The following is a 27,333-nucleotide window of genomic DNA, read 5'->3' on the forward strand; positions in this document are numbered from 1 at the left end:
CTAACAAATTTCTTACAAATGACTGATTTCCTTATATGAACTGTAAGTCAGTCAAATTGTTGCATTTATATATTTTTTCAGTGTATTTGGGGACAATAGAATCTTAGATTGTATTGGGAGAAGGGGTAAAGAATATTGTCTCAACTGTATGTAGCCGTGTATGCTTTTTTCCGCTTCTTCCTCTCCTGAGGGCATTGGGCTCTCTTTCAACTGGAAACGTTTCCTGAAGCCTGTTCAGGGCTTCATCCGCGCTTGTGAACTCCATCCTCTGTGTTCCCTTCCATACCCATAGCACTGCAGGGAATCGGAGTTGAGACCTCAAGTGACTGCCTGATCAGAATGAAATTCTTACGTTTTTTCCTCAGTTTAGCAGACAGATCCTGGACAACTCAAATTGCCTGGCCATGGATTTGAATCTCCTTTCCCACAGTGCCTTCAGAATATTGACTTTGGTCTGATAGTTCCACAGCTTGAAGATTACCATGCGAGGGTAGAGTACTTAATGTTCTTCTGCTTCACACCGGTCCGATGGCATTGCTCCAGATCCTCAAGTGATACATCCACGCTAAGCTCCTCCGATATCAGCTTGATCATGTAGCTGGAAAGGTCTCATTTTCCTTGCCTTTCAGTAGGGACCATATTCTCATATTGTTTTGTCTCATTTGTCTCATTCATTTTTATATCATCCATACATTTGGCTAAAGGACTCTATTAGGACATTTGTCTAATGTGCCCTGCCTACTTAAATGGTGTGTTGCTTTAAGTCCAGGCACCTCACTCTCATAAGGTACGTTTTTTTCCGTTATTCATATCACAAACAACTTTTACCAGTTGAACGTAAACTCAAATATAATACTTGTTTGTATTACAACTTTTCTTAAATATTGTATTAAAACATGCAAACGAGCCACTATTCCATTAAATATGTGCATATTTGCATATCGTGCAAATATATTTTTCTGGAGACTGGATGCCTACATTTTTGATTTTCAATTTGTTATGACACTCCAGGACCGGACTTGTCCAGCGCAGATTATGGATTAATACTTAAAAAAAAATCTTAAATACTAAAGACATGCACGTAAAATGCATTGTTTGAGCATTTTTTCAAAGAAAATGTTATCTAGAATAGAAAATTATAACATATCAACAATCCCCTGTGGGTAAGTCTAGAGAAAATATCAAAGGATAACCACACAATATTTGCTGAATGCAGATGCTTCTGAATCTGAGAAAAATTAGTTGGCGTTGTGTGTCACGACTTCCGCCGAAGTCGGTCCCTCTCCTTGTTCGGGCGGCGTTCGGTGGTCGACGTCACCGGCTTTCTAGCTACCGCCGATCCATTTTTCATTTTCCATTTGTTCTGTCTTTGTCTTTCACACCTGGCTTCACTCAACCAATTACTTGTTTATTATTTAACCCTCTGTTCCCCATGTTTGGTTTGTGAGTGATTGTTCTTTGTTCTTTGTTCCTCGTTATGTTGCTGTGTATTTTTTGTATTTTGAGTAAAATACGTTGATTACTCAATTCTGTTGTCCTGCGCCTGACTCTCTGCACCAGCTACACACACAGGACCATTACAGTGTGGGACTGTTGGGAAATGGCAATTAAAGACAAGTACACTGAATTCATAGTGCCAAACGCCTAATTAGACCCAATCACCATCTCTTTAAAATAAATTACTAAACATAGTCCAGTTTGTAACACTCTATGAAATGAGCTTTTACATTATGCGTAATTGAATGCAGTGAGCTTTAAAAAGATTGATGAATGTCCATTTTAAAGTGGTTGAAATTCATAAAAATGTTAATGACTAGTGTGATAAAATAAAGAAAATATACTTTTTGAAAATAATGGACCAAAACACCAACAAATATCAAAATTGATAGGTAGATGCAAAAAAATTTCATTTCAGCCTGTTGTGCCTGGCCTTAAGGCATTAATACAAATTGTTGATTACTTATAAGGTCATAAGGCCCAGGGGCATCAGCTTAGGGAGGCCTACAGGGCTGACCTGGAGACCTCTGGGGAAGCAGCTAGGGAAGCAGAAGCTGTAACAGTTATAGGGTCTCAGGAACCCACGCTAGCAGACCAAAGATTGGTATTAACTCAGGCCCGACACTAGAGATTCTAGTATAAGTCCTCATTACATCCACCATTGCATGTGTGTGCTTACGAAAGTAGTAAGAGCACATGCCACGGGCAATGAAACCAAGGATCATGGTAGCATTCAAAATACTGTCAGGCATTGTCCATGAGCGGGACTGATTATCAGGCCGTCATTAAGAAGAATAAGATCAACGACCATCTGTCCCTTAAATAATTTGGTCTTGAGCAGTAGGTTCAAGAGTGCGCTTTGCATCGCTTCGCAATTTCAATCTCTGTGTCCAGCCTATCCCTGGGGAGCTGGTACAGCGCTAGGTCTTCTAAGTGGACAATTAGTCCCTCTGGCTCATTAACAAAGACTGTCTAGTTTGGAATGGCATGTTGGGTGATTGAATGGAGTGGAGGTGCAGTGAAGGCTGCTGAGGAGAGGATAGCTCCTTATAATGTCTGGAACGGAACAAATGGAATGGCATCAAACAGATGGAGACCATGTATTTGATACCCTTCCACCTATACTCCAGCCATTACCATGAGCCCGTCCTCCCCAATTAAGGTGCCACCAACCTTCTGTGTGGAGGTGAATGGTGTGTTAACAAGCCACATGTCTCTACCATCTCCACCTAAATGGTGGTCACATGGTTGTCAGTCTTGCACGGCAGCGCTCATCACTGGCTAAGGGTTTAAGAATAGTGTCTTGGAAATTCTTTCCCACATGTTGCAACCTAAGTGACTGGGCCTTCAGCTGTTGTTGGATTAGGGCCAGCTCATCTGTTAGTTCTCTAACATTCTTTTTGATAGTGGCCAGACTGACTGTATAGATGGCAGTGGTACCTAAAAAGAGGAGTGTCCCTACCGCTGCCCCTATTGAGAGTAAAGCTCCAAAGAATTGCGTTTGGGCTCTGCTAATCCTGGTGAATTTTTTAAGTTGTGCCAACATGTGATCGATATCTAGCAGGGCATGCTTAAAGGAAAAATCCACCCAAAACCACTCATTCCTTTAATTTAAAGTGCCAAATAACACTAATATGTGAGAACAATATTGTTTGTGAACAAATTTTTCATTTTAGCATTACAATAAGGTTGGTAGCAATATGAAAAATTGTTGTAGCTCAAGTCGACCACAAAATCCACAATGCAATGCTCTTTCTACGGACTGGCTGGCTAGCTAGCAAGCAAACGTAGCTACACACAATAATACCAAAGACAATATCAGCATGTAAAGTAGCTAGTTGACTGTAAAATCGCCTAAACAATCCCACCATGTTCAATCGACAGATTGATGTGCCTCACAGAGTGGAGCCTGATATTCGCATCGGCAGATATACTTTTGAGGAGATGGGAAACATTGCCCATGCTACGCCAATGGGCCGCACGCTGCATACTGAGCGATTCTGGGACAAGGAGCGCTCTTCTTCAAGGAGTGAATGGGAATCTATTAGGTGCTAGCTCAAAAACACAACATTAGCACAGATTTCGTCAACAAGAAGTACAACATTACAAATCTTTTCAGAGATCTGACATAATTAACTTGCCATCTGTAATATCCTATAGCTTTGAAATCGTGACATTATGTATTTTCAAGGAAAATAGGCATGTTTCACAACATATAGACTGACTATGAGAAGATCTATCTGGGGGATAGGGCTGCTAAGCTAATAGTCACGCAATCTCTTCTCATAGTCAGTGTATATGTTGAGAAACATGCCTATTTTCCCCTTAAAGATAGTGCCGACAGAGAGGGCAGTCTCGCTTCTAGTCCTTAGGAAACTTTGCAGTATTTTGTTTTTTTATGTATTATTTCTTACATTGTTAGCCCAGAAAATCTTAAGGGTTATTATATACAGCCGGGAAGAACTATTGGATATCAGAGCGATGTCAACTTACAAGCACTTACAACCAGGAATATGACTTTCCCGAAGCGGATTCTTCGTCTGCACCACCCAGGGCATTTGAACTGATTCCAGAGGCCTACCAAAAACTACCCCGCCGGAGAAGAGGGAGACAGAACGGTCTTCTGGTCAGACTTCGTATGCGTGCACACCACCCACACCACCCATTACTCGCTAATGTCCCATCTCTAGACAACAAGGTAGAACAAATTAGGGCAAGGGTTGCTTTCCATAGAGACATCAGGGATTGTAACATACTCAGTTTCACAGAAACATGGCTCTCTCGGGATATGCTGTCGGAGTCGGTATAGCCACCTGGATTCTCAGTGTGTCGCACCGACAGGAATAAGCATCTCCCAGGGAAGAATAAGAAGGGTGTATGTTTCATGATTAAACACTCATTGTGTAATTGTAACAACATACAGGAACTCAAGTATTTTTGTCCACCTGACCTAGAATTCCTCACAATCAAATGTCGACCGTATTATCTCCCAAGAGAATTCTCTTTACTTATTACACTGGATATTTTGCAAACTGGAATCCATAGATCCTGAGGCTGCATTTTTTGTAGCTGGGGATTTTAACAAAGCAAATTTGAGAACAAGGCTACCTAAATTCTATCAGCACATCGACTGCAACACTCACGCTCGAAAAAAACTGGACCACTGTTACTCTAACTTCCGCAATGCATATAAGGCCCTCCCCGCCCTTCTTTCTGCAAATCTGACCATTACTCTATTTTGCTCCTCCCTTCCTATAGGCAGAAACTCAAACAGGAAGTTCTCGGACTAAGGCCTATTCTGGTCTGACCAATCGGAATCCACGCTTCAAGATTGTTTTGATCACAAAGACTGGGATATGTTCCGGGTAGCCTCAGAGAATAATATTGATGTTTCCTCTGATTCGGTGAGTGAGTTTATAAGGAAGTGTATAGGAGATGTTGTACCCACTGTGACTATTAAAACCTACCCTAACCAGAAATAGTGGACAGATGGCGCATTCGCGCAAAACTGAAAGTGAAAACCACTGAATTTAACCATGGAAAGGTGACTGGGAATATGGCCGAATACAAACAGTGTAGTTATTCTCACTGCAAGGCAATCAAACAAGTGAAATGCCAGTAAAGAGACAAAGTGGATTCGCAATTCAACGGCTCAGACACAAGACATATGTGGAAAGATCTACAGACAGTCACAGACTACAAAAGAAAAACCAGCCACGTCAATGACACCGACGTCTTGCTTCCAGACAAACTAAACACCTTCTTTGCCCGCTTTGAGGAGAATACAGTGCCACCGACACGGCCCGCTAAAAAGGACTGTGGGCTCTCCTTCTCCAAGGCCAAAGTGAGTAAGACATGTAAATGTGTTAACCCTCGCAATGCTGCCGGCCCAAACGCCAGCATAGCCGCATCCCCAGAGCATGTGCAGACCAGCTAGCTGGTGTGTTAATGGATATATTCAATCTCTCCCTATCCCAGTCTGCTGTCCCCACATGCTTCAAGATGGCCACCATTGTTCCTGTACTCAAGAATGCAAAGGTACTGGAACTTCTGTCATCATGAAGAACATTCAGAGACAAGTCAAGGATCATATCACCTCCACCTTACATATCACCCTAGACCCACTTCAATTTGCTTACTGCCCCAATAGGTCCACAGACGACGCAATCACCATCACGCTGCCCTATCCCATCTGGACAAGAATCATTCCTATGCAAGAATGCTGTTCATTGACTAAAGGTCAGCATTCAACATCATAGTACCCTCGAAGCTCATCATTAAACTTGAGACCCTGGGTCTCAACTCCGTCCTGCACAATTGGGTCCTGGACTTCCCTCCCGTACTCCCTGTTCACCCATGACTGTGTGGCCATGCACACCTCCAACTCAATCAAGTTTGCAGACGACACAACAGTATTAGACTTCATTGCCAAAAATGACGAGACAGGTGAGGGCTCTCGGAGTTGGTGTCAGGCAAATAACCTCTCACTCAACATCATCAACACAAAGGAGATGATTATGGACTTCAGGAAACAGCAGAGTGAGCACCCCCCTATCCAAATTGACGGTACAGCAGTGGAGAAGGTGGAAGGTTTTAAGTTCCTCGGCATACACATCACTGACAAACTGAAATGGTCCACCCACACAGACAGTGTGGTGAAGAAGGCATAACAGCGCCTCTTAAACCTCAGGAGGCTGAAGAAAGAAATTTGTCTTGTCAACTAAAACCCTCACAAACCTTTACAGATGCACAATTGAGAGCATCCTGTCGGGCTGTATCACCGCCTGGCACGGCAACTGTACCGCCCACAACTGCAAGGTTCTCCAGAGGGTGGTGCGGTCTGCACAACGCATCACCGGGGGCAACCTACCTGCCCTCCAGGACACCTACCTAGCCGATGTTACAGGAAGGCCAAAAAGATCATCAAGGACAACAACCAGGAGCCACTGCCTGTTCACCCCGCTACCATCCAGAAGGTGAGGTCAATACAGGTGCATCAAAGCGGGGACCGAGAGACTGAAAAACAATTTCTATCTCAAGGCCATCAGACTGCTAAATAGCCAACATTAGCACAGAGAGGCTGCTGCCTACATAAATACTTAAAATCATTGGCCACTTTAATAAATGGAACACTAGTCACTTTAATAATGCCACTTTAATAAAGTTGACATATCTTGCATTACTCATCTCATATGTATATACTCTATTCTATAATATCTATTGCATCTTAGCCTATGCCGCTCTGTCATTGCTCATCCATATTCCATTCCTTTACTTAGATCTGTGTGTATTAGGTATTTGTTGTGGAATTGTTAGATATTACTTTTTAGATATTGCTGCACTGTCGGAACTAGAAGCACAAGCATTTCACTACACTCGCAATAACCTCTGCTAACTGTGTATTTCCATAACATCTCTGGCAACTGCACCATGCAATGCACCCTGGACTGAAGAGGCAGACAAATATGAAAAATGTGCTAGACCCTCCTTTAAATAAAAAATTTCTCGAGGTAGGAATATTGCAAAAATATGGTCCATGGCTCATTCGAAAAAATACACCCTCCCGTTAAGGCATATGCCGGTATTGAAATCTGACATGTATGATAGATGTTTTCGCTATCTAAAAGTCATCCTATTAACTTCCAGTGTAGTGAGAGCGACTAACACAGTGCTATGTCATACTGGACGGATTTCTGCCTGCTTGAACACCAATAACTCAGATACACATGAAAACATGAAATGACCCAGGAAATAGATAGAACATCACGCAGAGATGCACAAAAACAATATAACATTCAAAAAGGGTGAACCTTTAACTGCTTGTCCGGTCCAATCAGTCCCAGCCCAACTCAAGTGTGCGCTGGGGGGAATGTGTTTGCGGTACACGTTCTCAGCGTCTAGGCGGATGTACACTCTCTGGTTGGCAGCGCAGGAAGATATCCACTGGGGATCCGCTTGTTAGTACATATGGTTGTTTGGATTCGACAAGGTCACAGAGTGCAAGGATCAGCCAAAGGATTCCCATCCTAATCTGGATTGAATTCCAGGGATAAAATACACTCTTGCGTTGTAAGGGTTCTCTTTTGTTAGGGTGCTCACCATGCTCAAAGGGATATTCAATGTCTGCTTTTTATAGGTGCCCTTCTTTGCGGCAGGTAGCCCAGTGGTTAGAGCGTTGGACCAGTAACTGAAAGGTTGCTGGATCAAATCCCCGAGGTTGACAAGGTAAAAATCTGTCGTTCTACCCCTGAACAATGCAGTTAACCCACTGTTCACTGGTAGGCTGTCATTGTAAATGTGTTCTTAACTGAATTGCCTAGTTAAAAAAAATACAAAATAAAAATTGCGAGACATTGGACCATACGTCATGTGACTTGTTGAGCAAATTTTGCCTCCTGAACTTATTTAGGCTTGCAATAACAACGTGGTTGAATATCTTTTCATTTGTAATTAATTTTTAAACATTTCGACAAACATAATTCCACTTTGACATTATCGGATATTGTGTGTAGGCCAGTGACACAAAATCTCAGTTGAATCCATTTTAAATTCAGGCTGTAGCACAACAAAACGTGGAAGAAGTCAATGGGTGTGAATACTTTCTGAAGGCTCTGTATGTTGTTAGAATTTTGATATCACAAACAGAATTAGCGTCATTTTTGGAAACAAACATTTCCGCCACACCCCTTGTCACCGCCAGTCATTAACTTTAATTTATCTTCCTACAGAGTCACATTCAGGTAAGACATTTTGATTCCTATATGGTATCAGAAACAGCAAATTCTGAGGTTTCCAAAACACTTACCTTCATCAAGTAACTCTCGAAATTAAAGAAATTAACTCTATTTAAAAACTTTTTCCAAGATTAACCGCTGTTCCATGCCCTCCACATGTGAGGCAGCAGATTGCCTACAGTAACATAAACTTATAAAAATGCCATTGTGTTCTATGATTTTTTTTTGTTACCCAAGACCTTTAGAAACACAAGCAAAATATTATTTTTCTGATAGCATAAATGAAACGTATATATTAGACTGTTCCAATGTTGCAGTCAAAGTGACTGTTCATTGCCTCAAAGTGGGGTCCCTTGAGGCCCGGCTTCTCTAGTGTTTCTTTCTTTCTCTCTATCTCTCCTCTGCTCTCTCTCCCCATTATCCTCTCTCTCTCTCTCTCTCTCTCCTCGCCCTCTCCCTCCCTCCGAAGCCAGTAGATGTGTTGGATCTCTGTCCTTGCTGCTGATATGGCGAGGCCATTCATCAGAAAAGACGCACACACACGCGCAAAAGCACTCACACAAAAACAAACTTTTCTCTAATGCGCGCTTCCCGCTCCATTGCTTCCTCCTCTTAACCCAGACCAACTGAGACATCCCTCCCTCCCATCACCATCGTCTCCCCACCTTTGACTACTTTTATCCAATTTATCCGAACTCTTCCTTTGCCCCTTTGAAATCCCGAATCACAGAGAGAACATTAGGATGAAAAGAAAGAAAAGAAAAGTACACTCACATGTACCAGTTGTGCTTCTGAATCTGTTCTAACTGTAGGAGAGAAAGAAAGGAGAAATGTAAACACACAAGCCATTTACACATACACAAGTCTGGTCATTTTCATCCGGGCACCCAGTAGCAAAATGCTTTAAAACATTTTGGAAAACTAAAATGTGCATTTCTTATTGGACAAGTAGCTCCCTGTTTCAGACTGTTGCCTAAAAAACACTACCCATTTCATGAGTAATCAAACAAAATTATCACAACATTATCGATTTTAAAAGACAATACAATATTACAGTTTTTCTCAATTGCTAAAACACTAAAACCCATTGACTGAACAAAGACTCATTTAGCTAATTATGCAGTCTGTTGTCAATACCTTAAACCATTTCACATGGTAAAACACAATTTGCAGATCTCACTTAGACTTTTCAGCAAAACTCTAAACACATTCTCATTCTCAAAACACATTCTGCACTCTAATGCCCATGTCATCCATACTGGTAAACACAAGTGGCAACAATCAAATACAAATAGAGAACATATGTCATTGATTGAACACAACCACTCAAAATTGATTTAACCTGTTTGAAATGATGCGACACAACCAATATAAGCCAGTTCAGATAGCAAACAGGTTGTTGAAGGTGGGAAGGTGAAAGTCTGAGAATGGATACTATAGTACAGTGCAGTAGGCTGTATACTGTACAATGGACACATTTTATGGCCCTGAACATTGTGCTTTCCATTTATTAACAGTACTGACTGCTCAAAAGATTTTGACTGGTTGCAGGTTCAGGACAAATTTGTGAGATGCAGGGTACAGTACTGTAAAAATAGGGCTACAAGGAGGAGGAAGAACAAAAAAACAAATTGCAAAGAGCAAAGCAGAGTAGTAATTTCTGATCAATTTTGAGCTACTATGATAGAACATTTTTTCGTTCATCAAAAGACAATGACGGAAAAATATGAATATTTTTTTTGATTAAAAATGTACTTCTCCCTGAGAATTGTATGTTTTGAGCAATGTGTTTTCTATTTTTCGGTGTATTGTTTACTGACTGCTTGAGAGTGTATATCATTTTTATCACTTTGTTTATGATTTGAGAGCAGTGTTTGATTTTGAACACAGGTAAAACTGTTTTGAGGCGAATGTTTCATTTTGCAAGAGGAGCCAGAGGTTTGTAAATAGTGCTTGAAGATGAGGTTTTGTGTTTAACGTTTTCAGGAAATGGAGCAAGGTTTCAGAAATTGTGTTTTAGCAATTGAGAAAAACTGTAATATTAAACAGTAATACAATATGGGAGATGGCAGAGAGAAAGAGAGAAATGAAGTCAGACCAGAGCATTATACACAGTCATACACACTGCTCTAACCCTGCCAAGCCCTCTGGCTCAAAGGTGGTCTCTATTTCATTCTCTATTTCATTCTCTCTCTCTCTCTCTCTCTCTCTCTCTCTCTCTTTCTCTATTTCTCTCTCTCTCTCTCTCTCTCTCTCTCTCTCTCTCTCTCTCTCTCTCTCTCTCTCTCTCTCTCTCTCTCTCTCTCTCTCTCTCTCTCTCTCTCTCTCTGCGCTGGTGAGCAGTGCCATGAGTTGGCCTCTGCCCAGTACCCCGTGGGCAGAAAGACTACAGCTCATTGTCTGAGAGGACCATGAGAAAGAGATAAACAGAGAAGAAAACAATAAAAAGAAAAGACAACCCATAGAATGAACCCAAGGTGTGACCAGTGCAGTGGACTATGAATGTCATTGTCAATATAAATTGCTTTTTCATCTGATTCTCTGTGCCCTTATAGCAATTGCTGCTGCCATAGACTTTATTAAAGAGGACATAGAATAGCAAGTTGCTATATTGAACTAAGGTTTCAGATCAAGGAACCTATGAAGTAATCTCTCAAGGAACTTGTTGCTTTCCCCCACAAAGTGATCGAATCCAAAGATTTGTGAGTGTGTGTGTGCATGTGCGTGTGCATGTGCGTGTGTGAGAGCGAACGAGAGAGAGTCTCAATGTTGAAGCACAAAGACAATCCCCTGAGAAGTGAATTGACAGTGCCTTTTTTATGGCCCCTCTGGAAGTATAGTCTTCTTGAATTTACATACGTTGAGTACGTGATTGAGCATCTGGGTTCATTGGATTAACTGATTGATTTGACCCTGCATTTCAAACTGAAATATTGTGTATGTGTGTGTGTCTGCTAATTCTCCTGTCGTCTTGATGAGGGTATTATTCCACCCATGATGAACCACTCTATGATATGATATTCTAATAAGTCTGGAAGTCATACACACACACACTTAATTTGGGTGTACAGACGGACAGGATGAGATGATTGGAAGAGACGCTAGGATGTTTGCTTCAGGGCCAATTTAGATCATTTTAAATATACTTAAATCGAACTTCATTTGTATATTTTGTATATTTTTAAGTACGGTATATCTTAGATATAGGACAGACACTTCAGAACAAACTTCTTTCAGATTTCGGGGATGGACTATCTGCTGTTCCATGTAGTGAATACGTTGCTCATTGCATTTGTATGGGCTGTTTTGCAGTAAGGTCAAAAAATAACAACTAAAACTTCAGCTGCAGAAAAGGAGGCTGGGTAATATACATTTTTTTGCACATGAGTTTTTGAAAGTATACTTGAAATATATTTTGTGGACATTTAAGTTAAATATACTTCTTTTTTAAAGTACACTTAAATTTAAAAAAAATTGAGATATGAAAAAGTATACTCTCTGCATGTTTCCTTATGTGGACTAAACAAGAGTTATCAATGTCAACTTTCTCTGAACTTCAAACACATTATTGGCACTGAAAGTATAGTACCAGGCAAAGTATTCATATCCCTTGTATTGTTACAATGTTCTTGGCAACAATCCAATAAAATAAAAAATATTAAAGATTGATTTAAATTAAATAAAAAATATATAATTGTTCAGCTCACTGATTTAATTAAAAATGGTAGAAACAATTACAGAAATGAGTCTTATTGGGTAAGTCTTTAAGAGCTGTACACACCTGGATTGTGCAATATTAGCCATTTATTATTTTCATAGTTCTTCAAGCACTGTCAAGCTGTTGGGGATAATGGTTAGACAGCCATTTTCAAGTCTTGCCATAGATTTTCAAGCAGATTTAAAGATGTAATTAAAAACTGTAACTTGGCCATTTAGGAACATTCAATGTTTTCTTGGTAAGCAGCTAGTGGAGATTTGAGATGTAGGTTCATGTCTTGCTGAAAGGTGAATTCCTCTCCCATTGTCGATTGTAAAGCAGACTGAAGCAGGTTTTCCGCAAGGATTTTGCCTGTGATTAGCTCCATCCCTGTTACAACTTCCGCCGAAGTTGGCTCCCCTGCCTGTTCGGCGGTGCTCGGCGGTCGTCGTCACCGGCCTACTAGCCGCCACCGTTCCCTTTTTCGTTGTCTGTTTGTTTTGTCTTATTAGTTTCACCTGTGTCCTTTTGTGTGTGCATTTCTCATATGCAATGGTTTTTAGTCTTTCTGTACGAGAAGACTAGTACAGCTGCTTTTCGTTGGGTGAATCGCCAAGGCGCCAAAAATGTGGAGGCAGAATAGTGTAAAAATGTTTGTGGGTAGCTTAGGCAAGCTCCCATAATACATTTTTTGATATTTCGCAAAGCATACTAAAGGTGTGATGTCTACCTTTTAGAACTATGATAGAATTAGCAAGATACATTTATTTAATTAAAGTATTTAAAGTTTACCTGCCCTTGTTTTGTGCGGGATTACTCGGTCACCGCAGGTGAGTCAGCACCAGACTCACCCAGAGCTTCCTGTCAGTCTTATGTTTGCGTTAACCTCTTTTCCTGGGTTTTCTGCAACTGTACAGCATAAGGCGCTAGTCGATTCAGGCGCAGCTGGGAACTTCATGGATCGTGGGCTCGCGTTAAGGCTAGGGATTCCCATTGTGTCGTTAGACCTACCTTTCCCCGTGCACTCTTTAGATAGCCGACCATTTGGGTCAGGAGTGGTCAGAGAGGCAACGTTGCCACTGGAAATGGTAACGCAGGGGGGGTCATAAGTAGCGGATTAGTCTGTTCCTTATCGATTCACCTGTGTTTCCAGTGGTGTTGGGAATTCCCTGGCTAGCTCAGCACAACCCAGTGATTTCCTGGCGACAGGGGACTCTTAGAGGGTGGTCAGAGGAGTGTTCGGGCAGGTGTATAGGAGTTGCCGTTGGTGAGACTACGGTGGAGAATCCAGACCAGGTTTCCACCGTGCGCATTCCCTCTGAATATGCCGATTTGGCTATCGCCTTCAGTAAAAGGAAGGCGACTCAATTACCACCCCATCGTCCAGGGGACTGTGCGATAGACCTCCTGGAGAACGCTGCACTTCCTAGGAGTCACCTGTACCCATTGTCCCAGGAGGAGACAGTAGCTATGGAGACATAAGTTGCTGAATCGCTGGGACAGAGGTACATTCGGCCCTCCGCATCACCCGTCTCCTCAAGCTTCTTTTTTGTGAAGAAGAAGGAGGGAGGTCTGCGTTCGTGCATTGATTATCGAGGTCTAAATTCTATCACAGTGGGGTTTAGTTACCCACTACCTCTCATCGCTACGGCTGTGGAATCATTTCACGGGGCGCGCTTCTTCACAAAACTGGAGTGCGTATAATCTGGTGCGTATCCGGGGAGGAGATGAGTGGAAAACCGCATTTAGTACTACATCTGGCCATTATGAGTTGAAAAATGGTCCAGCTGCCTTCCAATCCTTTGTAGACGAGATTCTCCGAGACCTGCTCGGACAGGGAGTGGTAGTGTACATAGATGACATTTGATCTATTCTGCGCGGTGCGCGTGTCTCTGGTGCGTAAGGTACTTGGGCGACTGTTGGAGCATGACCTGTATTGCAAGGCCAAGAAATGTGTGTTCTTCAAACAGGCCGTTTCCTTCCTGGGTCGTATTTCCACCTCCGGGGTGGTGATGGAGTGTGACGCTGTTACAGCCGTGCGTAATTGGCCGACTCCGACCACGGTGAAAGAGGTGCAGCGGTTTTTAGGCTTTGCCAATTACTCCCGGAGGTTTAAGGCTGCTCCCATTACCTCACTGCTAAAGGGAGGACCGGTGCGCTTGCGTTGGTCAGCAGAGGCGGGCAGAGTTTTCAGTCGTCTGAAGGAGCTGTTCACCAATGCGCCCGTGTTGGTGCATCCGGACCCCTCTTTAGCATTCATAGTGGAGGTGGACGCGTCCGAGGCTGGGGTCGGGGCCGTGCTGTCCCAGCGCTCGGGCGTGCCACCAAAGCTCCGCCCTTGTGCCTTCTTTTCGAGGAAGCTCGGTCCGGTGGAGCTAAACTATGACGTGGGGGACCGGGAGTTGTTAGCTGTAGTGAAGGCTCTGAAGGTGTGGAGACATTGGTTGGAGGGGGCTAAGCACCCTTTTCTCATCTGGACTGACCATCGTAATCTCGAGTATATCCGGGCAGCGAGGAGGCTAAATCCTCATCAGGTTAGATGAGCCATGTTTTTTACCCGGTTTCGTTTTACCATCTCGTTCCGGCCAGGCTCCCAAAACACCAAAGCCAACGCGCTGTCCCACCTCTATGATACCAAGGAGCGGTCCGTTGAGCCGACTCCCATCATTCCACCTTCATGTCTCATGGCACGGGTAGTATGGGAGGTGGACGCGGAAATAGAGAGGGCATCACGGTTAGAGCTGGCCCCCAGCAGGGGCTCAGGGGGGTCCGTGATAAACTAACCCATTGGGCTCATACTCTACCCTCCTCAGGTCATCCTGGCATCAAAAGGACATTGCGGAGTCTTAGAGGGAGATACTGGGGGCCCACATTGGCTAAGAACGTGAGATTTTATGACAGACCCTCCCGTTCCACAACGGCCGTGGACACACTTATCGGTGGACTTTCTTACCGACCTTCCCCCGTCCCAGGGAGGTACTACGATCCTGGTCGTTGTGGATCAGTTTTCTAAGTCCTGCCGTCTCATCACATTGCCCGGTCTCCCTATGGCCCTATGGCAGACTGCGGAGGCCCTGTTTACCCATGTCTACCAGTACTATGGGGTGCCTGAGGACATTGTTTCTGATCAGGGCCCCCAATTCACGTCCAGAGTTTGGAGGGCATTTATGGAGAGACTGGGGGTCTCGGTCAGCTTGAACTCGGGTTTTCACCCCGAGAGTAATGGGCAGGTGGAGCGCGTAAACCAGGATGTGGGCAGGTTTCTGCGGTCATATTGCCGGGACCGGCCTGGTGAGTGGGCGAGGTATGTTCCTTGGGCTGAGCTTGCTCAGAACTCCCTCCGTCACTCCTCAACGAACATATCCCCTTTTCAGTGTGTGTTGGGATACCAGCCCCATGGCATCAGAGCTAGACCGAGGCTCCTGCGGTAGAGGAATCGGTATAGCGTACAAGGACACCTGGAAAGCTGTCCAGGAGTCGCTGAGACTGGCGGGGGAACGGCAGAAGAGGAGCGCTGACCAACACCGCAGTGAGGCCCCGTGTTCGCACCGAGGGACCGGGTCTGGCTCTCGACCCGAAACCTGCCCCTCCACCTGCCCTGCCGGAAGCTGGGGCAGGTTTCGGGTCGAGAGCCAGACCCGGTCCGAACACGGGGGCCTCACTGCGGTGCTGGTCAGCGCTCCTCATCTGTGTGGGGCCATTTAAAGTCCTGAGGAGAATAAACGAGGTGTGTTACAGGTTACAACTTCCTAGGTATTATCGTATTAACCCCTCGTTTCATGTGTCTCTCCTAAGGCCGGTGGTGGCTGGTCCCCTTCAGGAAGGTGAGGTGCCTGAGGTCCCTCCACCCCCTCTGGACATCGAGGGGTCCCCGGCGTACACAGTACGTGGCATTCTGGACTCGAGACACCGGGTGAGGGGCCTACAGTACCTCGTGGACTGGGAGGGGTACGGTCCGGAGGAGAGGTGCTGGGTACCGGTGGGGGACATTTTGGATCCTTCTCTCCTGAGAGACTTCTGCCGCCCTCCGGGTCGCCCTTGAGGCCGGTGGCGGCGCGTTTCGGGAGCCGCGCATCAGGGGAAGGGCGCAGCTTGGTGTTCGTCGTCACAGGCCTACTAGTCGCCACCGATCCCTTTTTCGTTGTCTGTTTGTCTTGTCTTATAAGTTTCACCTGTGACCTTTTGTGTGTGCTTGATGGCCTTCCTTATTTAAAGTACGTTTACCCGCCCTTGTTTTGTGCGGGATTAATTTTGTGTTACGTGTGTGCGTTAGTTAGGTGTGTTCGTGTTCTGGACCTGGCACCCTGTGTTTTGGGTGGTCCATATATTTCTGCGCTCAGTGTTTTTTTTATTTTATTTTATTTTATTTTACCAGGCTAGTCAGTTAAGAACACACTCTTATTTTCAATGACGGCCTGGGAACAGTGGGTTAACTGCCTGTTCAGGGGCAGAACGACAGATTTGTACCTTGTCAGCTCGGGGGTTTGAACTCGCAACCTTCCGGTTACTAGTCCAACGCTCTAACCACTAGGTTACGCTGCCGCCCCATAGAGTTGTGGGCTTGTTTGTTTGTGCCGGAATAAAGTGCACTTTTTCCCTGTGGAACTCTCTGCGCCTGATTCCTTCCTCACACACCTAGCCCCGCGTGACAATCCCATTTATTTATATCCTGAAAAACTCTGCAGTATTTTCCAATGTCAAGCATGCCCATACCATGATGCAGCCACCACCAGGCGGAATTTACTCAGTGATATGTGTGGGGCAAATCCAACACAACACAAGGCTTTGCATTTAGGCCACAGGTATATTCCTTTGCAATGTTTTTGTTGTTGTTGCAGTATTACTTAATTTAGTAGATTTTTTTATTGAACCTTTATTAAACTAGGCAGGTCAGTTAAGAATACATTCTTATTTACAATGACAGCCTACCCTGGCCAAATCCAAACGACATTGGCCAATTGTGCGCCGCCCCTATGGGACTCCCAATCATGGCCGGTTGTGATACAGCCTGGAATCAAACCAGGGTCTGCAGTGATGCCTCTAGCACTGAAATGCAGTGCCTTAGAACGCTGCGCCACTCAGGAGTGCCTTGTTGCATACAACATGCATGTTTTGTATATTTAGATTTTTCTTTTCACTCTGTCATTTAGGTCATTATTGTGGAGTCACTACAATGTTGTTGGTTCATCCTCAGTTTTCTCCCATCACAGCCATTGAACTCTGTAACTGTTTTAAAATCATGGTAACATCCCTGAGCATCTTAATTCCTGTCCTGCAGTTCAGAAGGATGACTGTGTCTGTGATGTGTCTTGGTGGTTTAATACATAATCCACAGCATAATTATTAACGAGACATGCTTAAAAAGATATATTCAATGTCTGATTTGATATTGTTACCCATCTACCAATCACTGCCCTTCTTTATATGTCATGCCGTGACCATAGTTTGCTTTGCATGTTTATATGTTTTGTTTTGTCAGGGTGTGATCTGAGTGGGCATTCTATGTTGTATGTCTAGTTTGTCTGTTTCTGTGTTTGGCCTGATATGGTTCTCAATCAAAGGCAGGTGTTAGTCATTGTCTCTGATTGGGAACCCTATTTAGGTAGCCTGTTTTGTCATTGTGGGTTGTGGGTGATTGTCTATGTTATGTTACTTGTTAGCACAGTGTTGCAGTAGCGTCACGGTTGTCACTTTGTAGTGTTCAGTTTTCCATTAAAATGACGAACACTTACCACGCCGCATCTTGGTCCGATCCTTACTCCTCTTCAGACGAAGAGGAGGAAATCTGCTGTGACATTATAAAGCTTTCAAAAGGCTCCCTTACAGATGTTTTATGTATTGGGGACAGAGGAAGGGTTAGTCTTTCAAAAATAATGTCAGCCCTTATTATTTCACACAGAGTCCATGTAACATATTATGTGATTTGTTAAGCCAGATTTTACTCCTGAACTAATTTAGGCTTGCCTAAACAAAGGGGCTGTATAATTATGCAACAACAGTATTGTAATTACCAAATTGTATTATTTGTAATCATTACTTTTTTTCTCACTTTGACATTACACGTATTTTGAGTTCATTGTTGACAACAAATGACAATTAAATAAAGTTATCCCACTTTGCAACACAATAAATTTGAAGAAATACAAGGGGTATGAATACTTTTGCAAGGCACTGTATACTTATAGTGTAATTGATCACTCACAAGCAGAATTTCATGAAGAAAATCAACGTGTCAACTTAAAAACAGCTCCAGGTATATCTTGAATGAATATACTAAATTACAAGTAAAGTGTTTGAAATTGAAGTACATTTTTAATGAGTGTGTTTAAGTTTAATGATAGTGAACATATCGTATACTGAAAAATAATACATTTGAAGTATGATGTGTAGGCAGTTTGCTTAGGATTCAAACCTTCTCAAACGGCCTAGTTCATACTCTTAGAGGAGGTGCTTCCACAATAACGTGATTTGTATTGCATACAAGGTAAAGAATTGGATTCTAAACACTCCATAATAAGACATTATCCCATTATGCTACCTTTTCATGCCTTTTGAAATTAAATGAACACACGTTTTGCTGGTTTGTCTTGTAGTAATGTGGTGCATGCCCATTCTTCCTTAAACTTTTATTTTAGCGAAGTATTTAATTGAAAAATATATATCATAATAACATCCTTTTTTGGTAAGAAGGTGCCCAGCATAAAAAACGGTGTGTTGGACACAGTATCTCAGATAGAGAGAGCCTGTCTGCATCCCTGATTTCTGTAACTGTTAACTTACCTGTGTAATTTGAATTAAGCTCAAATATGGTCCCGTTATATCAATTGCTATGCTAATCCATGGACAGTTCATTGCCTCGGTCAAAATAGTATGTAGATGAAAGTTATTTTAGCACTTGTATGTTATTTTAGAAATAAAGATTGCAACGCAACAATAAAACACGTTTACAATAGGCCTATATCTAAAAATATATACAGCCAAATTATATACAGTGACATACGGTGCCGTGAACATGTATTTGCCCCCTGATATTCTCTATTTTTGCATATATTTGAATGTTATTGGCTCTTCAACCAAAACCTAATAATAGATAAAGGGAACCTGAGTTTACAAATAACAAAAGTGTCACGCCCTGGTCGTAATATATTGTGTTTGTCTTCATTTATTTGGTCAGGCCAGGGTGTGACATGGGTTTATTGTGGTGTGTTTTGTCTGGGTTTTTGTGGGGTGTTGGGTGTGTGGCTTAGTGGGGTTATCTAGCAAAGTCTATGGCTGTCTGGAGTGGTTCTCAATCAGAGGTAGGTGTGTATCGTTGTCTCTGATTGGGAACCATATTTAGGCAGCCATATTCTTTGAGTGTTTTGTGGGTGATTGTTCCTGTCTTTGTGTTTGCATCAGATAGGGCTGTTTCGGTTTTCACATTTCATTGTTTTGTAGTTTATTCATGTATAGTTTTTTCCTTCATTAAAATATCATGAATCATCATCACGCTGCCTTTTGGTCCGACTCTCCTTCTCCACAAGAAAGCCGTTACAAAAAGAAATGGATACATATTTTATTTACGTAATTAACAAAGTTATGCAACACCCAATTCCCTGTGTGGAAAAGTACAGTAATTTCCCCGTAATACTCAATAACTGGTTGTGCCACCTTTAGCTGCAATGACTGCAACCAAATGCTTGTTGTAGTTGTTGATCAGTCTGTCACATCGCTGTGGAGGACTTCTGGCCCACTCTTGTATGCAGAACTGCTTTAAAACTGCGACGTTCGTGGGCTTTCAAGCATGAACTGCTCATTTCAAGTCCTGCCACCACATCTCAATTGGGATTAGGTCTGGACTTTGACTAGCCATTCCAAAACTTCAAATTTGTTGCTTTTTAGACATTTTCATGTACACTTGATTGTGTGTTTTGGATTATTGTCTTGTGCACACTAGAGGGTAATTTGGTCACTTGACTGCAGGAAAGTGTTTTAAGTAACCTTCTGTCTTACGTAACCATATCATATCATACCAAACCTAACATATTATACTAAAATCAGTGCCCCAGCTTTATGTTTACCATGTTACGTCGAGTCTATGAGACCAGACTGGCACACAGAATGTATTGCAAGCAGTAGTTCTGAGTGATATTGTTGTTGTACCATGTGCAGCCCCCTGAATAAGTTCCACTTTTGCATGGCGACTTCAGATTTTCTGTGAACATACTGAAAATAACTTGACAATGTGTTGATCAGTCAGCACACATTTGGATTATAAAAATGACAAGACAAGAGAGAAAGAGTTTGTGCTGGAGCTGGAATTTATTCTACACGTTTGATCTCTCTAAAATTATCCACCGCCATTGTTGCAACCCCTGTGCCCAGTCTGTTCAACCTCTCTTTCGTTTCGTCCGAGGACCCTCTTCAAAGGGGGTGACACTCTAGACCTAAACTGTTACAGACCTATATCCATCCTGCCCTGCCTTTCTAAAGTCTTTGAAAGCCAAGTTAATAAACAGATCACGGACCATTTCGAATCCCACCGTACCTTCTCCGCTGTGCAATCCGGTTTCCGAGCTGGTCAAGGGTGCACCTCTGGAACGCTCAAAGTACTAAACGATATCATAACAGCCATCGATAAAAGACAGTACTGTGCGACTAGCATCACTACTCTGGACGGTTCTGACCTAGAAAACATGGACAACTACAAATACCTAGGTGTCTGGCTAGACTGTAAACTCTCCTTCCAGACTCATATCAAACATCTCCAATCCAAAATCAAATCTAGAATCGGCTTTCTACTTTGCAACAAAGCCTCCTTCACTCACGCCACCAAACTCCAGACCCACTGGCGCCAGACCCACTGGCTCCAGGTCATCTAGAGGTCTATGCTAGGTAAAGCTCTGCCTTATCTCAGCTCACTGGTCACGATAACAACACCCACCCGTAGCATGCATGGCTTTGGTCATCCCCAAAGCCAACACGTCCTTTGGCCGACTTTCCTTCCAGTTCTCTGCTGCCAGTGACTGGAACAAATTGCAAAAATCGCTGAAGGTGGAGACTTTTATTTCCCTCACCAACTTTAAACATCAGCTATCTGAGCAGCTAACCGATCGCTGCAGCTGTACATATTCCATCTGTAAATAGCCCACCCAATCTACCGACCTCATCCCCATATTGTTTTTATTTACTTTGCTGCTCTTTTGCACACCAGTATCACTACTTACACACCATCATCTGCTCATCATCATCTGCTCATCTATCACTCCAGTGTTAATCTGATATAGTGTAATTACTTTGATACTATGGCCCATTTACTGCCTTACCTTCTCATGCTTTTAAAACACACTGTATATAGACTTTCTTTTTTTCTATTGTGTTATTGACTGTACTCTTGTTTATTCCATGTGTGTTGTTGTTTCTGTCACACTGCTTTGCTTTATCTTGGCCTGGTCGCAGTTGTAAATGAGAACTTGTTCTCAACTAGCTTACCTGGTTAAATAAAGGTGAAATAAATATATATATTTTTTTTTTATCCTGTCAGTCGAGTCTGGTAAATTGATGCTAGCTAGCATGCACAACTGTTCTGTTTACATGTGTGTTTGGGATTCAACCCTTTACTATATGTGGTAGCTTACTGTTTCTGAACAAAACAATTTGTTTTCTCTGCTATGGTTTGTGTGGTCTTGGTTGCTCTTTGAGAAAATGTAGCGCAGTGTTTGTCCTAACTGTCTGATTTCTAACTACCTCATCTTACCATAGCTTGGCCGGTGCAATACGAATGAACATGAGTAGAGTGGAAGTTTCCCAAAGTTAGGTTGTTTTAAACTTAACATAACTAACTAGATACGTTGTGTGTAAGAATGTATGATCTTTTGTGGCAGATGAACTTGCAATGCAGTACATATTAGCAAACTTTAGAATCATACTTTGGCAAAGATTACTTAGCTAGCTAAAGTTATTTGGTTATCATAGCAGCCAAGGACGATTGCTAGTTATTTGTAAATATTTGTTTGTGCTCCGATTACACGCAATTGTTTAGATCAACAGTTGACTTCCGACCTGATGGACTGTAGACGCAAGCTAATGTTAGCTATGTAACGTTAGCTAGTTGGCTACCTAGCTAATCAAAATATTTGTTTGCATTTATTGATTCACTTCTTATGACTGGCATCATGGCGCAGGCAACTGTTGCTGAGCAACCAACCTGGTATTAGAACTCTGAGATTATGCTGCATTGTCATAAACGCAACAAAAAGGTAGCACATTGTTGTTTCTTAACTGACAGGAATGTGCACGTGGGAGCGATAAAATTATTCATTTAATAAAAACTGTTGCACCTACAAATGTAGTCAATCCGGCAATGGTCACTTTATGAACTAGTTTTAATCCAATGTCTAGAATTGAGCTAGGTAGAAATAAAGGTAGGTAGAAATAAGCAAGAAATACTCTTAAAAAATCAATTGCTAACAACCCTTTTCAAAAATCCGGTATGTGGTTCTCGGTAACAGCCAGACGGCTCAAGAAGGGAGGAGGGGAGTGTGTTGTGTACCTCCAATCAAGATGATTTCATTGAGATTGGTGTCATATTATCCTAGATATGATGGTAGGGAGTTTTGAATTGAACACTGAGCTTCAATCAAAGACTATAATACTAAAAGACTGTACATAAGTGTATTGAAGGCAGATGATAGCATATATAGATTATACTAAAATAAAAAAATAAAAAATAAATAAAAAATAATATAAAGTACAATTTTCATAAGTGTGTTGAAGTGTAATGATAGTATATTTATAGTATACTTAAGACAAACTAGAAGAGTTTTAGCGTAGTGGGCTTATTCACAATATGACCTGGCAATGAAATAACATGATAAATGCATTTTGTTTTCCATGTTACATATGCAATTTTAAACAATACCAGGGGCTTGAAGTAGCCTAATTAAACTTGAATTTGGAGCTCAGAAATTCAAGCACTGGAATAGGCCTAACTTGAAAATCAGACATTTCCTCAATTTGGTGCTTGAAAAGTCCTTATATTAAATGATTGTAGGCAATTTATAAGTTCTCCTGCTCCCTTTTTAATTATCTGTGATTGAATTTTATGTCCGTTTTTGAGAGATTTAGTTTGTTTTCCACCACTTTAATTCAGTCTTGAGCTACTCTGTCGCGGTAAAACCATGGGTGGATCTAATGTTGGCTTCAACTTGGATTTCCATACAAATCCATTCCCCCCAAAATAACCCGTTTTTTTTTTACCTGTAGTATTATATAAATGATATTGAGGTTGAGGTCCATGAAAAGGACAATTATGTGGTGAAAGTCCTTGAATTTGACTTGCCAATGTCTGTATGAACCCTGCTTAAATCATTTATAGTCCTAGTTTATGGGTCAATGAATGGGTCAATTTATTGGTCAATTTGCATATTCACATATTCACAAGTACAGATGTGGAACTGCATGACTATAAAGAAGGGTTGCTTGGCAGAATGAAGGTTGTATTAGCAAATTTAGTGAACGACTACTGGCATCATGTTTCCCTCCGAGCCAAGCGTGGGGTGGTAGGGTAGCCTAGAGGTTAGAGAGGTGGAACAATAGCCGGGGTGATTGCCGCTTCAAGCCCTGGGCTGAAAAATAGCGGGAACTGAACTGACAACCAGAGGGCTACTGCTCCCTGTTCCCAGGTACCATTCAATGTCACTGTGCCCTTAATCAAGGCAGCTAACCACTCAGGTACAGACTGGCCATAGGGTAGTTCTGGCAAATGCCAGATGGGCTGGTCCCTCTTAAGCCAAGTGGGCTGTTAAAATAGTTTGTTAGCTTTTTTGGCCCAGAATTGCCATTATTTAATAGTGGGGGTTTCAAGGGGGAAAAAATGGGCCGGTGTGGGGGCCTTGAGAGGAAGAAATGCCTGTAACCCTTGAAATTGCTTTGCACCTGATGCTGTGTTAATCCCATGTTCGTTGTGAAAGGTTGCTGACCTATTGTGACAGCAAAATCATTAGGCCAAAGCAAAAAAATCTCTCTGAGCCCGTGTTTAAACAACCAAGCATTTAACTGACCGTTAGCCGTTTGGTGGCGTCTACCTCGATCATGCCCCGGAGGAGGTTCTGACAGTCTGGGGGTATGAAGTGGGGCATATGGAACACTCCTAGCTTCACCTTCTCCAGCAGGTTCCTCAGATTGTCATCATCAAATGGAAGGGCACCCTGAGAGGGGGGGGGGGATGAGGGAGACCAGAAATGGGGTAGGGGGAGAGACAGGGGAAAGAGGGAAGTAGAGGGTGGCAAAGTTATGAGGCAAAGTTGCCATCAGACCAAACGTGTTAACTTGGAACACAATGGCTGAGAGTTCATCAAAAAGATCAAGCGATGGCAAGGAAATAAAATAACAAGACTCCCCAAAACAAAAACAACTGAGTTTCTGACATGATGCAGCAACACTCCAATTAGTGAGATTTGCCCTTCAACGTGATGCTAAATAAATAATAAACAGGTAAACAGAGAAGAGGGCTGCAGTGTTAATAATTACTCTGCATTCTCTCTCTTTCCACCTCCCTACTTTAACACTCACAACCGTTTATCAAGACGGACTGACACCCTGCAGATGTGGTTGTTTGATATACAACAGGAACATCAATAATACAAGATAGAGAAGGAAGGAAGGAGAGAGAGAAAGACAGAGATGGGGAAGACTTGTGTAACAAATTAACTGCAGGGGAATGAGAATGTCTCATCCAATCCAACAAATGGTGCTCTCCTAGCCAGCAACAGGACAGAGGGAGCCCAGATTAAGCACAGCTCGACAGGAGAGAGAGAGCATTTATTTACACTCAAACAAATGGAAATAAACTTTGTTTGGAAGGTGGAAAGTAAAGAAATTGATAAAGAAAATGACAAACCAAATCATATGTGAAAGAGAACGGGACTTAGAAGATGCATCGGCACTTGTCGTTCTTTGTTTAAGTGGCCTGGTGTAACACATGCATGAATGTGCATGCACGCACGCACACACACACACGAACACCAACACCAACACATATGCATGCACACGCACGCACACACAGTGGTCTGTGGCCAAAAAACAGTCAGTCTGAGTTAGTATTTATTTCAGTAAGCAGAGTGTCTGTGTGGCTGTATCCATTATTCATAAAGGAGGGACGTGGAGAAACTACAGTCCTAGATTATGAAATAAGGCACCAGGCTTCAGGGCCTTCTATATTATAGCCAAAACACAGGGAGAGAATGGGAGGCTAACTGTGGCCAAACAAAGTAGTCCCTATGTATAACGGATGTGAAGCGGATAGCTAGTTAGCGGTGGTGCGCACTACTAGCATTTCAATCGGTGATGTCACTTGCTCTGAGACCTTGAAGTAGTGGTTCCCCTTGCTCTGCAAGGGCCGCGGCTTTTGTGGAGTGATGGGTAACGATGCTTCGTGGGTGACTGTTGTTGATGTGTGCAGAGGATCCCTGGTTCGCGCCCGGGTATGGGCGAGGGGACGGTTTAAAGTTATACTGTTACATATGGTCAGGCTAGAAAAGACCAAAGTGCTCAGATGATATTGTTGTTGCGCTAGTATATCTAAGGTTGGGGTCAGGATTTTAGTCCATTCCATTAGCTAGTAATCCAAGTCATGCGTTGGGGCTATTGAACCAGCCACCAGTGCACTCTGATGTATGCAAGCGCATATTGTTTCTGTACGTCTCTTGCTGGTGGCAAATCCAATTTCCCCTTGTGGGATTAATAGTTTATTCAATTCAAAGGGTGAAAGTTGACACTCACCACCAATAGGGCAAAGAGGATGACCCCACAGCTCCACACGTCTGCTTTTCTGCCGTCATACTTCTCCCCCTAAGAGAGAGAGAGAAAGACAAAGAGAGAAAAAAAATTAAGAGAAACATAGGAATTTTTAAGTGAAGGCTAATATCTCAGAGGAGGATCATGGATCAACCTCATTTGGGGTAATTCCGAGTTAAGGGAACGTAATTCCCTTTTTATGTACTTTTCTCTCTACGTGTATACTTAAGCATGAGAATAGCACTCGTTATTTGTTTGGGGTGGAGATCAAACAAAAGAAGGTGTGGTGGAGGTGACCTTGATTTAAATCCCTCATAATTCCACCACCATTACTCGTGATGAAACAATGAATAAGGTCAAGCAACCTGTCAGTTTCAAGTGGAACGTCTACTTTATTTTTTCGGATAGAAATGACAATTCTCCATGCACTGTAATTTACAAATTAACAAGAGCTATTGATATGAGCTAGGTAAATTATACTGAAAAAACATATAAACGAAACATGACATTTTTTTTATTTTACTGAGTTTACTCAGTTCATATAAGTCGATTGAAATAAAACAATTGTATTGTCCCCAGCACAAGGTGCACTTGTGTAATGAACATGACATTTTTTTTATTTTACTGAGTTTACTCAGTTCATATAAGTCGATTGAAATAAAACAATTGTATTGTCCCCAGCACAAGGTGCACTTGTGTAATGAACATGCTGTTTAATCAGCTTCTTGATATGCCACACCTGTAAGGTGGATGGATTATATTGGCAAAGGGGAAATGGTCACTAATAGGGATGTAAAAAATGTGCGCACAAAATTTGAGAGAAGCTTTTTGTGCGTACGGAATATTTCTGGGATTTTTTACTTCAGCTCATGAAACATGGGACCTACACATTACATGTTGTGTTTATATTTTTGTTGAGTGTAGTATGCTGTTTGGATAAGGGGATTGTAAATATATATGATTATTGTTTTAGATCTATTTTACCTTTCGCTGGAGAGAAATGTGAAACCAGTCATATGTCAGCAAATGGAAGCATATCAACATATCAGCTTTTCCATAGGGCATTTTATTACATGCTGGCCTTATAACTTGCAGGGGTGAAATTTGGAGACCCAAGCTATAGGCTTCTGTAGCCATGCGCAAATGACAGTATAGCGCCAAACCTACCGAGTTTATTTATGATTTCTATAATGTTTTAATTATATGACCAGACTTATCACTGTATTTCTACAATTTGTATGCGGTAAAATTAGCCACTATCAGTAGCCACAGTCAGCTACCCACATAGCCTACACTTCACTTTAGTGTTAGGTTCCTTACATTTTGCAACATTCCATTACATTGTCGGTTTACCTTTCTTTCCTCTGTCACGTTCATGTGGTTGTTCCTGAGGATCCCTAGCAAAAGGGGATCATATTAGGCTAGCGCAACCCCTGTTGTACACTTGTCTCACCTTCAAATATATTTTTTTATTTGGTTTTATTTTTTTTATTTAACCTTTATTTAACTAGGCAAGTCAGTTAAGAACAAATTCTTATTTACAATGACGGCTACACCAGCCAAACCCAGACGACGTTGGGCCAATTGTGCGCTGCCCTATGGGACTCCCAATCACATCCGGTTGTGAAA

The 27,333-nt window shown here is 42.3% G+C and overlaps 1 protein-coding gene across 1 annotated transcript in view; it reads right to left on the bottom strand.

Annotated features, from left to right (window-relative positions):
• brsk2a (BR serine/threonine kinase 2a) overlaps window positions 1-27,081 on the bottom strand; it is an 88,681-nt gene extending 61,600 nt beyond the window's left edge. Inside the window, exons 1-4 of the mRNA XM_065022163.1 lie at window positions 27,058-27,081; window positions 25,690-25,758; window positions 23,970-24,116; window positions 9,006-9,037 (exon numbers count right to left, since the gene is read on the bottom strand). Of these exons, the coding sequence (XP_064878235.1) occupies window positions 9,006-9,037; window positions 23,970-24,116; window positions 25,690-25,758; window positions 27,058-27,081 (272 nt within the window). The remainder of the gene's footprint in view (window positions 1-9,005; window positions 9,038-23,969; window positions 24,117-25,689; window positions 25,759-27,057) is intronic.
• Window positions 27,082-27,333: the final 252 nt, after the last annotated feature.

This window comes from Oncorhynchus nerka, linkage group LG9a (genome assembly GCF_034236695.1).
Source record: "Oncorhynchus nerka isolate Pitt River linkage group LG9a, Oner_Uvic_2.0, whole genome shotgun sequence".
Lineage (NCBI taxonomy): Eukaryota > Metazoa > Chordata > Actinopteri > Salmoniformes > Salmonidae > Oncorhynchus > Oncorhynchus nerka.